Below are 14,621 nucleotides of genomic sequence, written 5' to 3'. Positions count from 1 at the left end.
ATGCCAAGACATTGAAGATGCTATTTTGTGAACAGATTTTTGATATGTTGAACGATGTTGGCAACATTGCATTCAGTTTGAAGATCTTTTGAAAACCTGTTAACATGAAATTCTGTCTGTCTGTAGCATCCGCTGACTACCAGCCAAGCACGCTTATGAAACAAGATGGCCAGTTTCAAAGTGGTGTGAAGGAAAGGTAAGTCCTGCATTTGGGAGTCATGAAATGCTGATTTGTGTAGCATTAGCCAACCCGTAATGAACAACCACAGTACACGGTGTAATGATTCTGAATAATACTCTGACACAACAAAGTAGCTTTCAGACCTTTTAATGAACTTAAAATTATTTCTATAAACCATTTCTAGTTTCTCCCGCTTCCTCGTTAACTAAAATCCCGCTGCTTACGCAGTCTTAACTTAACTATGAAACTCAAACGCCCTCTTGTGGACTGGATAAACAATGTCCGCTTTCAAACTAAAACACATCACATGTGGAAATAATAAAGCATAATGTCACATGTTATAAATCGTAAACATTACACACGGTGAAGCATGATTGAACATAAACAAATTAAACATTACTTAATTAAAAATTTAAATTCAGTAAGCAGATTTCACCATGCGACACTTCTGTAAATAAGAACATGGTGTCCAAGGAAGACTTCACTATTTTATTCCCAGTTGCTTCGCTTTATTTCCAGATATTCCAGGGTTGTTGCTGTGTTTGATTGCTCTGTGGGGTTTCCCTCTTATGTAAAACTCCAGGATTCCCCCAGTATATATAAATGTAAACATGAGGGACTGTCAATATTTTACATTGGTGTTTGTAAATGGGTATAGTTTATAGCAGGGGTACTCAATAATGTGCTGATAATTTACTCATCCTCAGGCCATCCAAGATGTATCAAGATTAGTTTCTTCATCAAAACAGAATGTAAGATTTTTAGGATTTCATTTCAGGCCTCCTCCTTTGAAATGAAAGTGAATGTTCTCCATTTTTAGTTTTTTAAATAACCATTAAATAACCATCCATTATTTTGGAGCAATGCCGTTGCTTTATCTACTTGTGCTTTTTCTTTAGCCAAAATATTTTTGCTATATGACTGTCAGGAATTCAAGCCACACAAGTTGTAGTTAGTGAAACCAAATGTGAGAGCGTTTACTGCCATTCACAGAATTACAGTCTTTCAAAGACAAAGGACAACTGGCTCTAACAAGGACAGAAAAAGATATGGAAGGCCAGATGTACCATTAAACAAGAGGATAAGTACATCAGTTCTCTAGTTTGAGATCTAGATGCTTCAGCTGACAGCTTACATTTACATTTACATTTATGCATTTGGCAGACGCTTTTATCCAAAGCGACTTACAGTGCACTTATTACAGGGACAATACCCCCGGAGCAACCTGGAGTTAAGTGCCTTGCTCAAGGACACTATGGTGGTGGCTGTGGGGATCGAACCACCAACCTTCTGATTACCAGTTTACCAGTTATGTGCACCAGTTATGTGCATTAGACCACTACACCACCACCACTCCACAAGCTTCATTGAATTCTAATTCAGGGGTGCAGGCCTTATGAGAAGAATTGCAAAGAACTTTTGAAATAGAAGATCAAAAAGAAAATGTTAGAGTGGGCAAATAAACACAGATATTGGACAACAGATAATTGGAAAAGAGTGCTATGGATCTTAACCCCAATGAGCTTTTGTGGGATCAGCTAGACTGTAAGGTGTGTGTGAGAAGTGCCCAACAAGACAGCCAAATCTATGGCACTGTGATCAGTTTAATGCCACTTTGATTATAAAAGTACCAATTTCTTTCCATAAGAGCAAAATCTGTACATTATTCCAAACTTTTGGCCATGTGTGTGTGCGTGTGTATGTGTGTGAGTGTGTGTGTGTGAGAGAGAAAAATATTGTGACTGGTGCAGAATGCAAAGTTTGAAATCAAGCTGCATTGTATTATTGAGTAGGCTTTTGCTTAATGAAAATGACCACATAGTAACACCTAGCGTAAAACCAGTGGTAAGACCATTGTTAGTCGGTTTGAAAATGAACACCGAACCGGTGTGATAATTATTATACCATGGCAGGTCTACCATCCACACTTTTTTACATTTTTATAAAGTCTCTCTCATTGGACAACGCTTAACCACCATACAGTATTTGTATCTGCCAAAAGGCCTCCTATGTCCCATACATGAGTATAGATTCTGAATGTAAAAATATTTCAACACAAAACTGGACTGCTGCCATTCAGCTTCAAAACAAACGGTTGATCTTAGCTTTTAATATACATATCCAAGTGCCCTCGACTGATGAAGTCTTGATGAAATATTTAAATCTTTTGGTAGAACAAAATCTCTCAGACCCCACTACTTTGGCTGTCTCAGGGGCCCCAATGTCCTCATCCCTGCCCAGTTTTTTGACTATTTATTGTTTTTTTTTACAAAGTACTATTGCTGCCAACATGGCAAGTTATAAAAACTATTTAAAAAAGAGATCCATAATGTCCTAGCCATATAACAACTGATACCATGTAAGCTACATATTATTATCCAGACCTAGTTTATGTGCTTTTCTCACTTAATTTCCAGAAATTTTGAATTATTTCTGCTTTGTTGACTTGTTGGGCTCCATCCGATCTGGTCTGTTCACGCACGTGCACACTTCTCAAAAATCTGTTAGAATGCCGCTTATGCGTTTACATGACCACATAAGTCACATTCTGCTCTATAAACCTGGGCATGTTAACCGGTTTCTCTTAATCCTTTAAAGGGTGTAAAGAAATTGGCGTTCTTGTTTACATGAATATTCAGAATGGCGCTTACTGCAAAAACCCTGGAATAAACCGTTTTCTTAAGTGCATGTAAACGTTGTCAGTGTTGTATTTTTTGAACAAAGAGTTACTTTTGCTAAATGCGTCTTATCAGTGACAGTTTTGCACCATCTTAAGTAATCCATGCCTTCTATTTTCTCTTTCAGTTTGTCATTACTTGAGATGAATTGTGTACAGTCTACCAAACATGAGAATGGCCGGTCAGCCAAAGGGGAGGGTCACTTTGAAGAAATCATCCAACTGGCCAATCACAGCAGTGGGCGGGAGAGGTCAGAGACTGACATGCCTGATGAGCCAATCATGGCCTTTGAGAGTGGGGAATCATTCCTTAAGAAAATGGGCCCAATTAAACCTCAGAATGTGGCAGGTGAGTTTCTAGAGGAACTGCAATAGCACCACAAAAGTATATGTTATAAAAGGGCTCAGTTTGGAATTCCCAAACTTTCAGAGTATTTACTGAATTCGATGAAGTACTTGCATCTTGACCATTAACAAAGTATGTTCTTCTTTGTCTTGACATACTACATCTTCTATGTTGGCATTGACATTTGACCCCTGTGTTCCTTAATATTTCATGTACTAACAACAATTCCAAAAACAATTTATTCAGGTGTTGTTGCTTATTACTGATCACTTGTCCATTTCAGACTTTTAAGAGCCTTGTTACTGGTAATGCATCTACTATAGTATAAAGAAATGCTTGCAATTTATATGTTGCTTGTAAAAAAATATTTTTAATCAGAATACATGTCTTGTTTTGAATGACTATCAATGGGAAAACATTTATTGTGACCAAATTGTGTAGTTCTGGTTTCTGCCAGCAGGGGGTCATGCTAACCACACAATTCCTGACCCCCTGATTGGGACGAGAAGTTGTTTCTTCTGCAGATTTAGTTCTATGAGGACCATAAAATCAGACATCTCAGTTTCCCATGTTTCAGTGTTAAATATATAACACTGCATTGTCAGTCTCCGGTGTGAACAGTTTATAGTTTTAGCCATACATTTGAGCCCCTTTAAATGTATTTTAGATGCATGTCCATTACTTTGTCATCATACATGTGACTTTTCACATTATGAGCAGATTTTGCAATCTTGCCCGAAAACTTGCTCCGGCATCACAAATTAATGATTAGTGTGACTTTGGGGCAGAATAGTCAATTTCCTCATCTTTCCTACTTATTTTGGGCCTGGATGTTTAGAGTTGACTCAGGCGTGGGTGAGGGCTGCTGGGCAACAGGCCGGGTAACGAGGTGAAGAGCCTAGCAGGCTTTGGCACTGAGCTGGATTCCAGGAATGGTGTCGAGGAGACCTGATTCTGCCTTACTGGCACCCAATACTGGAAACAGGAACCCTGGCTTAGCTCTTCACCCCATCTACCCCCTTACATTGGCTTGGTCAGCATTACTTATGCTGCTTCCCTCAGCACGTACATTCACCTGTCAGCTTGCTGACAGCTCTTCAGTTATAAATTATCCTAAAAGAAAACACAAGGGGGTTCACGCCAGGTTATGCCAACTCTCGTAAACTGAGAACATTTACATGTTTAATCTGAGGTGATATCCAGAGTCTTTGGTTTGGCATATCTGGTGCTCGACTTTCTTGTCTCATGTTAAGTATAGATTTATCATGGGCAGTTTGAAGCCCTCTAGTTTTTTTTTAACACCTTTTTGGAAAAAACATGCCAGCCTAAAGGCTAATGTATACTTCGGTTTTCTGTGTGCTGGTACGTCTCGCACAGTATGCGCAGACAGCTTCGTTTTTCTAGACATCTGTGCGGTCTGTGCATTTGCCTGGCGTTGACTGTGCTAAAAGAGTATCAAAAGTGCTGAGCACTTGATCATGCAGATATAGGTCAGGAGCTTCAGTTAATGTTCAAACATTAGAATGGGGAAAAGATTTGATCTCCGTGATTTCGACCATGGCATGATTGGAGCAGACTGGCTGATTTGAGTATATTCTGTAACTGTTGATCTCCTGGGATTTTCACGCACAGCAGTCTCTAGAGTTTACTAAGAATGGTGCCAAAAACAAAAACATCCTTGTTGATGAGAGAGGTCAACGTAGAATGGCCAGACTTGTTTTAGCTGACAGAAAGGCTATCGTAACTCAGACCACTCTGTACAACTGTAGTGAGCAGAATAGCATCTCAGAATGTGCAACACGTCGAACCTTGAGGCAGATGGGCTATAACAGCAGAAGTCCATATTGTTCCTAATGAAGTGTTCAATGAGTATACAGTATAGTCTAAAAATGACTCTTTGTTGGTGCAATCTCTATAAAGTATTTTTACAAATCTTTATCCAGTAAATCACAAACAAATGAAAAGATGTTGGAACCTTGTGTAATAATAGAAGCTGGGTTTAGTTGGATTTTCCAACAGGGCAGAATTTAGGATGAATTTGTTGTTAAAAATCTATTTTAGTATTATCTGGTCCTCCTTTTTTGTCATGCATTGATTTCATATCCTTTTGTAACCTCCACATTGTTTCTGTGTCCTCCAGAAGTCCTCTGAGGTTCTGTACTGTTGGATAAAGAATTAAACCTGTGAGTCCCTGGTTGGTGTCTAACTGAAGGACCTGATTGAAAGAAGCACAGCATGAACAGACCTGTGCCAAACCCAAAAACTGACTTCTGTTTAGACTGTACAGAGCAACCCCACTATCAAAGCTTCTCTTATGGCAAATAATGGAAATTACAAGGAAGCTACACAATCGAGCTGAACAAAACAAGTCCCACCAACGTGCATCAGACTCACCATTCAACAAGTCTCTACTCAGTATGACCTCACACTTTGTGGTGGTCCAATTCATGCCTTCTATTCTGACCACCACAATACAACAATTAAAAAAAGGCTTGTGACAAACATTATTGATCCTTGTTATGATTCATGCTATTATGGGTTGAACGCAAAAGTGCTTTGGATGTTTTTTTGTTTTAATGTTTAGTTATTTAACTCGAAGAGAATTGTAACTACTGGGTACAGTTATATGTGAATAATGTAAATTGGACAATGGAAGGAGACGATCTGTGGAATAAAACAGAATGAAAAGGGAGTGCTGTGTCTGAACTCCACTGTTTCAAAGACCTCCTCTTTTTATGTTCGTGATGATGAGACGTTTTAATTTTCATGTTGCCTCGCAGTGAGAACATTTCAATGCCATAGTGTTGCACCAGATACAGACACGTATATCTTGTGCGAGATCACTTAAAAGGCAACAGGGACATTGCACAAATGTTCGGTGTGTGTTTGAGTGATTAAATAGTAATATTAATATCTAATTAATAATATGCAAAAGAGACTAATCATCATAATTCATGCTAATGAGACAACTGACCTTAAATTGAATTTGATTATTACTGCTGCAACTGCAATTTAAAGTTTAAAGTCTGGCTATTTATTCTGTCTTATACAAAATATTTGCTAATACTGAGTGTAAGTGCAAAATTTTTTAGTTGTGTGTCAGAGGCATAATAGTACTTTTCTGAGTCTATTAAACTAAAGTTACCAAATAGAACCTTATTATAATGTGTTTGCAATTATTCTAAAGTCTGATCAAGTAGCATTTCTCCATTCACCAATAATTTTTCAAAGCTAACAGAAAGTGTGTTGTACAGAAAAGAAATATGTAGAATATGTATTTTTATGATGGGAGGACAGAAATTGTTTTTATTTAAAAAAATGTAATTCAGTGTATGATTTTTTTTATGACATTGGCAAATTATTTACTGTACCAATCTGCATGAAACTGGAATGATCTGTTTTATAGATGTAATGTAAATCCTTTTGGGAAAACTAACCAGCTCCAAGATGACTCAGCATTATATTCATGCTTTTCCAGAAGGCCAGCAAGCCATGAGTTACATGCCTATTCCCGACTTCCTGCCAAGCATACATCCCTTTTGACATTTGTGCACATCCTCCAGAGCTTTTGCCATCTGTATACTGCGGCATATACCACTAGGATGTATGCCTATTCTCTTCTGCCTCTCCCCAGAACATGCTTAACTGCTCACATCTCACTAAATGACTTGTAATATCAAATACCGTGGTTACCCTTCTCTTTATACTCCAATTTTTATGTTAAGAAGAGGATATTGTTGGCACTCCACCAAAATGGCTTTCACAGATGTGACTGCCATACTTGACTGACTTGACTGAGGTCAAATTCAAATTTTCATTTTTACGTCTTAAAGAGGGAATCCCTTCATTCTATGTACAGTACAAATTCACAAGTATAATACTTAAATGGATAGTTCACCCAAAAATGTACATTCTGTCATTTACTCACCCTCATGTTGTACCAAACCCATACAGCTCTTTCCTCTGTGGAACACAAAAGCTGTTAAGAAAATGTCAGCCTCAGACACCATTCACTCGTTGTATGGAATAAAGATGCAAGGAAAGGGAAATAATGCTATTTTGCATGTTGAGGTCTGTAAGATGTAGACATGATATAAGACAGCATGTGTCAGAGGTTACTATTTATTAAAGTGATCGTTCAACCAAAAATGACAATTCTCATCATTTACTCACCTCATGCCATCCCAGGAGTGTATGACTGTCTTCTGCAGATCAAAAACGTAGATTTATAGAAGAATATTTCAGCTTTGTAGGTCCATATAATGCAAGTGAATGTGACCAGACCTTCCAAGTTCCAGAAATCACATAAAATAAGCATAAAAGTAATCAATATGATCCAGTGGTTGAGCACAGATAAATAGTTAAGTCCTTTTTTACTATAAATCTCCACTTTTACTTCACATTCTGTAAGTGAAAGTGAAGATTTATAGTAAAGAAAAGATTGAAATATTGGTCTGTTTTTCACTGAAAGTGATTGCATCACTTAAGAAGACATATATTAAACTACTGGAGTCATACAGTTTACTTTTATGCTGCCTTTATGTAATTTTTGGAGCTTAAATGTCTGGTCACCATTCACATGCATTGAAAGGACCTACAAAGCTGAAATATTATTCTAAAAATCTTTGTTTTCAGCAGAAGAAAGTCATTCACATCTGGGATGGCATGAAAGTGAGTAAATAATGGGAGAGTGTTAATTTTTGGGTGAACTATCCCTTTGATGTCCATTTATGAGAAATCTGCCATATTCATATTCAGCAGAGGGCAGCAAATAAACATTAATGCACTTGCCTGCTGATCAGGTTTCTCTCACCCAGAGACATTCAGACTGGTTGCCAAAATTTATTTTTCTTTGCTGCCTCTGTTTCAAAAAATAATTTGAAGTATGGAGCTGGCTATATTTCCTGGTCCTGCATTCTTTGTAACTTTATAGGGTCCCACAAATGACAGGTTTGTTTTAATACTGTGTTGTTGCCGTGGGGATTGCTCCAATTGCGGGTACCGCTTGAGTTGTCCTGCAAGAAAATTAAGAGTGGGTATTTTTAGGAAGATGTCAGTGGCTAGTTATAGCATGGAGGCAATGCAAGGTGGTGAATTAATTCACAAAGAATGAGGGACAATGTAAGTTATATGTTTGGTATGGATGTGACAGAAGCAACAAGACGGGTTGTTTTATTGCAAGGTCATGTCACTCAAACAGTCCTGGAACAGCTTGAATGTGAGAGACGGGGAAATGTGCCTTAAAGCCTTTGACACTTTGATGTACAACTCTTCAGGGTCAGTCTTGAGTTACACATTAAGAAATGACTGGTCAATATAACCCATGAGAATTACATAAAAGATAAAAAGAAAATATTTCTGGCAGAGAATACAATTAGACTATTAAGATTTTTTAGTTGTCCTAGAGGAAGACCACCAACTATCTAGCTGACCTAACAATTAACCCTAGTTGACCCTGTTGTTAACCCTATAAACTTTAACCTTTTTTTCACTAGGTGAGATGTTCTTTTAATAATAGATATATAAAGGTATATTGAGTGAAAATGATCCATTTTGCACACTAATAAGCATGCGGCTTGTTGAGAAGAGGTGTTCTATGACTTTTCTAAGCAATCGGACAATAAATTAGGCAAAAAACTCCCAATGACTTATACAGAGCCATATTTAGGAACCAACATATCATGGAGACTTGTTGGTGGGCTCTTCTGGCTTGAAACAGTAAGTAACCACCAAGTAAGTTAACCACATAGAAACACGCTAAATACACCCCAGAACACCTTAACCGCACAGCAACACCCTGGTATTGCAGTTGTGAGTTTTGCTTGGGAAAAACAAATCTTCTTCAAAAAAGTAAAACATAGTTAGTGGTGCTTGCTTTAGCAAGGGTTCACTATTACTATTGCTCTGACCTTCATTTAGAGATTTTACAAAATCCCTAACCCAGTTTGGGTTATCCCTTTTCTAAACGTGCTGTTTGTCATACACCCATAAATGAGGTTGAATCAAATCTTAATGAGGAGAGATGAGCAATGACTTTTATAAGTGATCGGTGAATTTTGACGTTTTTGAAAAAACATCAAAAAGCCCATAGACTTAATATTGACAAGTAGGGAGAGGATGGATTTCTCTGAAACAGAAAATTGTAGAGACATGGCGGTGACCTCTTTTCACTTGGGACAGCAAGGCAAATTTAGTGACACCCTAGCAACCACCCAGAACACCATATCTCAGCACCAGAACCTTGTACAGACTTGGGGGTTGACTCTTTTGACTCTGGGAAGTGTACTAAGGCCCTTAATGGGGCCCTAGATGCCCCAGCGATATCACAGCTCCAGAATATCATAGAGAAATAGGGATGGGCTCATTTGATTTGGGGCAATGCACTAAGGCCTATTGTGGCCCCTTAGGGTCAACAGTCATTTCACTGCACTACAATATTTTAGAGGCATGGGGTGGGCTCATTTGACATGGGACAGTGTACTGAAGACATTAGTGGGATAATGAGGTGCCGTGTTTTGACACAGCACACTTTAGAAAATGCACCTTTAGTTGTATATATTATATATAGTTTCTCTTTACTCCAGCTATTGACGTTGACCCTTGGACTTTTTGAGCCAAAGATATCGAATAAATGTTACTGAAAGGCAAACATATAATTTGGACCATCGCTTTTAAAGGAACATAAGGGTTATCATGCAGTCAGGCTCTGGGTGTGTGTATATAGCCACTGCGACACACTGCTAGTCTCTACACCATCAAAGGACTTCAAACAAATTGCTGTCCCCAGCCCTTTTCTCTCTCACTCACACTCACTCTCAGCTCCCTTATCTCCCAGGCAACAAGGCCCCTTCCCACAGCTGTTATCATTTGATGGCATATTGATGTGAGGGCGCAGAATGGCTGGTGCTCAAAATAAGCCCTTTGGAAATTGTTATTGGTTGGGTACTTTCCAAGCAGACCTGTTTTGTTGTTCTCGTGGTGAGAGACATATTTTTAAAGAACTTTGCATTCAGCATTGGATTTTGTTGTGTTCTCATTCCAATTCAAATAACCACTAAAAGGTATTTGGAGAAAATGTAAGATTGTAGGAGGACAACGCCATGGGGGTAGCAAATTTGTGGTCACCAAGCAGCAGGAGGTAAATGGACAACAGCTGGGAAATCTGTGGTCTTCTTTTCAAAATAGACCACAGATTACCCAAAGGTGGCTTTTGTGAACAAGCAACAGATCGACACCAATGTGGCTTTCTCTTGGTCATTTGTGGACCTAAATTGGTAATACCATTTGGTGTCTGTATTCTTACTCTCATGAGTCATTGTGCCATCTTCATGAGTGGAAGAAATATTGAATGATTCACACTTGTGAAATGCAGAATGCGACATTCTGTTTGTAGACTCATAAATAAACTACATATATATGAATCATAACTTTAGATTAAAACAAACAGCTGACAAAGAAAGCCTTTTTTATAACACTTTTTATTATTTTATTTTATTTTATTGTCTTTCAATAGTGAATAACAGACAGGAAAGTGGAGAGATATGATTCAGATTGGATTCAAATCTGCATCTTCACAAGTTCAGTGGCTGTCGTGAGCACATGCACTACCCACTGAGCCATAGCTCCAACTATAATAACCTTTTACTAACATTATCAATATATTATTACATTATATAATGATGAAAAGATTACAAATGAATGTATATTCACATAATTAAAGGAAATGTTAAACCAAAATGACAATTCTGTTATCATTTACTCACCCTCATGTTTTAAACCTGTATGACTTTCTTTATTCCATGGAACACAAAATGAGATTTTAGGCAGAATGTTAGGCACTGACAGCCTCAGTCAGTGTTCACTGTAATTAATGATAACAATTATCAATTTTGGGTGATCTTTCCATTTAAATAATTTCCATTTAATAATCATATATACATGTACATTAACTGTTCTGTTAAATATCATATAATGTTTGTTCATGATAGAGATTAAAATGAAAGTTATTCAAGTATTAAAGGAATATTCAGGATTTAATACAAGTTAAGCTCAATGGACAGCATTTGTGGCATAATATTGATTACCAATAATAATAGTAATTCATTAATTTCGACTTATTCCTCCTTTTCTTTAAATATAAAAAAAAGCAAAGGTCTGGGTTCCAGTGAGGCACCGACAATGGAAGTGAATGGGGGCCAATCCATAAACGTTAGAATACCCACTGTTTAAAAATTATAGCCACAATACATTAACAATATGTGTATTAAAATGATTTTACTGTGATAAAATCACTTACTAACCTTTTCTGTGTAAAGTTATAGCCAATAACAACTTCTTTGCCATGATGATGTAATGTCAACAAACTCTAAACCTATAAACATCTGTAAAAATTATGATTTAAACAACTTTACAGCTCAATTAATACATGAGTTTTAACAGAAGAAATAATGAAAGTGCTTTTATAACATTATATGCTTTACATTTCTGCCTAAAAATTGGCCCCATTCACTTCCATTGTAAATTCCTCACTTTAACCTCTATTTTTTTTACTTTTTTTAAAGAAAAGGAGGGACGAGTCAAAATAATAATTTTTTGTGGTCATCAACACTATGCCAAAAATGATGTCTATTAAGCTTAATCTGTATTGAACATGGAATATTCTTTTTAAAAGTAGCAGTTGTAGGATACAAGCATAGCTCTCACATTTGTATAAACTGTGAATGTTGCATGCAGTGTAGTGAGTTGAACGCAAAGGATGCTTGTCTCAAACAAACATCATATTTCAAATTCATCTGTGTCTTCAACTTGAGATTCATAGTTAACTAGTGTTAAGAAGTCGTGATTCATTTATATAACACCAGGATTGAGTTTTGCTCGCTGGCTAGAGAGTGACATGTCACAGCAGGAGAACAACAGCTGTGTCTCTTATTTTATCGTATCTATTGAGAGCATTTGCCACCACAAGATTCATGGTCAGCTTAAAACCTTGCTGATTGTTTTTACTGGCTTGCCTGTTAGAACTATGACTCCCATTATGACTCAGTGGAGATCATCCTCGCCAATCAGCTTAATTTGAAACCAAACTTGTACACCAAGCACTTCTACCACCGTCTTTATATTAAACAGTCAAATGTAAACATTACATAAACTGCACATGTCAAAGTTTCGACACACCTACTGATTCTTTATTGCCTTGATACATTATGTCTGTTATTCTACAGGCATGGTTTAGTTCAATGTGTGTAACCTCCTACGGTTTAAAATGAGTTTCTCTGAGTCACAAGCATAGATATGTCAATATTCACATAAAACCTACTGCACTCTGACAGACACTTGAGAACAGGCACTTAGGAACTTTGGACAGTGTGTGGAAAGGTCGGGGGTGTTTGTGTTGGAGCCATGAGGATCACCTACCACACTAGAGTAGCCAGATCCAACACAGGATAGCAAGCACACAGCAGCAGCTCTAGAAAAGCTCTGCTACAATTTTAGATAATTGATGATACGACAACTGTATTCAATTGTAGGACCAATCCTTTATACTTTTGTTCTATTTATTATCCCATGTAAACCATTCACACTATTATTAGCACAGTCAGTCTCAATCAGTAATAAATGCAAGTTGAGTACTTTTGTGCGTAGAAAGATTTCCATGGGATTCACAACAGGTGTGTACATTTGGTGCAAACATTTGCACTTATGTTGATGAATCTGGTTTCAGTTGGTTTTGTTTTATCACAAATTTGGAATCAATTTAATTGTGAATTAATTGATAAATCATGATTTCTACGTGAAAATGATCGCACACTGGTTTTACGCACTAATATGTGCATACACACGGTAAGTGAATGATACCCACTGACATTAACATAATGTTTGCAGTGACCTTATAAATTTGAGCAGCTGTCTAATCAATCTTGTCTTCTCAATTTTGCATGCTGTGGCAAAATTCAAATCTTCTTACCATAGCAGGACTGTTCTAAATCTGTCCCAGATTCACTCTGTCATATAAAAGATGATTTAGGGAGAGGATGATGGCTTGAGCTACGGATGTTGATATTTGTCTCTTATTTTTCACAAACTCAGACTGCAATATCCTTTTCAGTCCCACAGCTGTGGAGATTAGGGCTCATACAAAAGTCTGTACTGGCCTTATAGTAAGTTCTGGTTATAACACTGAAAGCCATGAAAAGTTCGCTTGACAAAAGAAACAAAACCACATGTCTAAGCACATGTGTTTTTATGTCAGGACTCATGTAAACACCTCTTTCATTTCTCATGAATCACTTTGCATTTATGAGTTTAACAATTGAGAAGATTTCCACATTGCAAAAATCTTGAAAAATCTATTGCATGTAAAGCGGCCACACACTTAAAAATGTATGAATATCATTGCATTAGAGAAATAATTTATCAAACCAAGTGTCAAACCTTAACAGATGCCAAATCTCTCAGAACAAACATCACTTTTTGTTTTTGATGATTCAAATCAAGTCAGCTTCCACTACTATCCACAGCGATATGGATTGGAAATATACTTCGGCCACACTTGTCTGGTTGCCAATGCACTTGTCCCCACCCTTGTGGTTGAATGGCATGCTCAAGTCTAAAACTTTCTGTAATTCTCAGAAGAAATATGTAATATAAATGTTTGTGTCCTTTAAAGAGTTGAACTTCCTCAGGTTAGTAGTGGAAAATTATCTCACCTCAACTTAATAGGCCTGACAGAGAACCTTTTATCATGGTCGAAGCTGTAGGCAAACATTTTTTCAAAGTTAATTCAACATTATGAGATGATGGAATGATAAAATATTCACAGGCATCCATACAGGAACAAAGAAACGTTGCCCATTTTGTCATTGAGGATTGCAGAACATCATAATCGTATTCTTGATTTGGTTTGACAGCAGAAGGCAGCTGCCTTGTGTATATATTTCTGGGTATTAAATCTCTATCTCCTCCACTGCCCCTGGGGATTTTCCATAGCTTACTTCATTGCACACTGCACTGGCATGCCACAACTTATTATAAATAAACTGTCTTCTGGACACCCTCTGTGGTAACTAGGTCTTCTGTGGTGAATCAGATTTCTATCACAGGTCGCTTGGCTGGCCTAACCGCATTAACCAGAGGCACGATGAGCCATAGTTCCTAATTGAGATGCCAACAATCCCACCCGCTTCTTTTCACAAATCTAAGAGTTAACATTCCCAGTGTCCTTGGTTCTCAGATCTCATCCTAACATCGCTCGTGGCATGTATATACATTGCTGTTTCTTGGCCCTGGGGGGTTTACAGTTAGCATTATCATGGCTTTGATCCAGACTCCTCTATTAGAAACATATACATCTTTATTCAATGTTCTCTGTGACTCATTATTATTGCAAAAGAAAGTCATACAGTATGCGTGGATTAGGG

General features: G+C 37.5%; 2 protein-coding genes across 5 annotated transcripts in view; one reads left to right on the top strand and one right to left on the bottom strand.

Moving 5' to 3' along the window:
• LOC127655661 (MAP7 domain-containing protein 1-like) overlaps positions 1–7,342 on the top strand; it is a 64,284-nt gene extending 56,942 nt beyond the window's left edge. For all 4 annotated transcript variants that reach the window (XM_052143578.1, XM_052143576.1, XM_052143577.1 and 1 more), the window contains 3 exons: positions 127–196; positions 2,987–3,207; positions 5,345–7,342. In XM_052143578.1, the coding sequence (XP_051999538.1) occupies positions 127–196; positions 2,987–3,207; positions 5,345–5,355 (302 nt within the window). In that variant the 3' untranslated portion in view covers positions 5,356–7,342. The remainder of the gene's footprint in view (positions 1–126; positions 197–2,986; positions 3,208–5,344) is intronic.
• LOC127655660 (calpain-7-like) overlaps positions 1–14,621 on the bottom strand; it is a 301,204-nt gene that overhangs the window by 6,573 nt on the left and 280,010 nt on the right. The gene's annotated exons all lie outside the window — the stretch shown is intronic.

Source organism: Xyrauchen texanus, chromosome 15 (assembly GCF_025860055.1).
Source record: "Xyrauchen texanus isolate HMW12.3.18 chromosome 15, RBS_HiC_50CHRs, whole genome shotgun sequence".
In the NCBI taxonomy this organism is placed as follows: domain Eukaryota; kingdom Metazoa; phylum Chordata; class Actinopteri; order Cypriniformes; family Catostomidae; genus Xyrauchen; species Xyrauchen texanus.
This window is presented reverse-complemented; position numbering and strand designations above follow the sequence as displayed.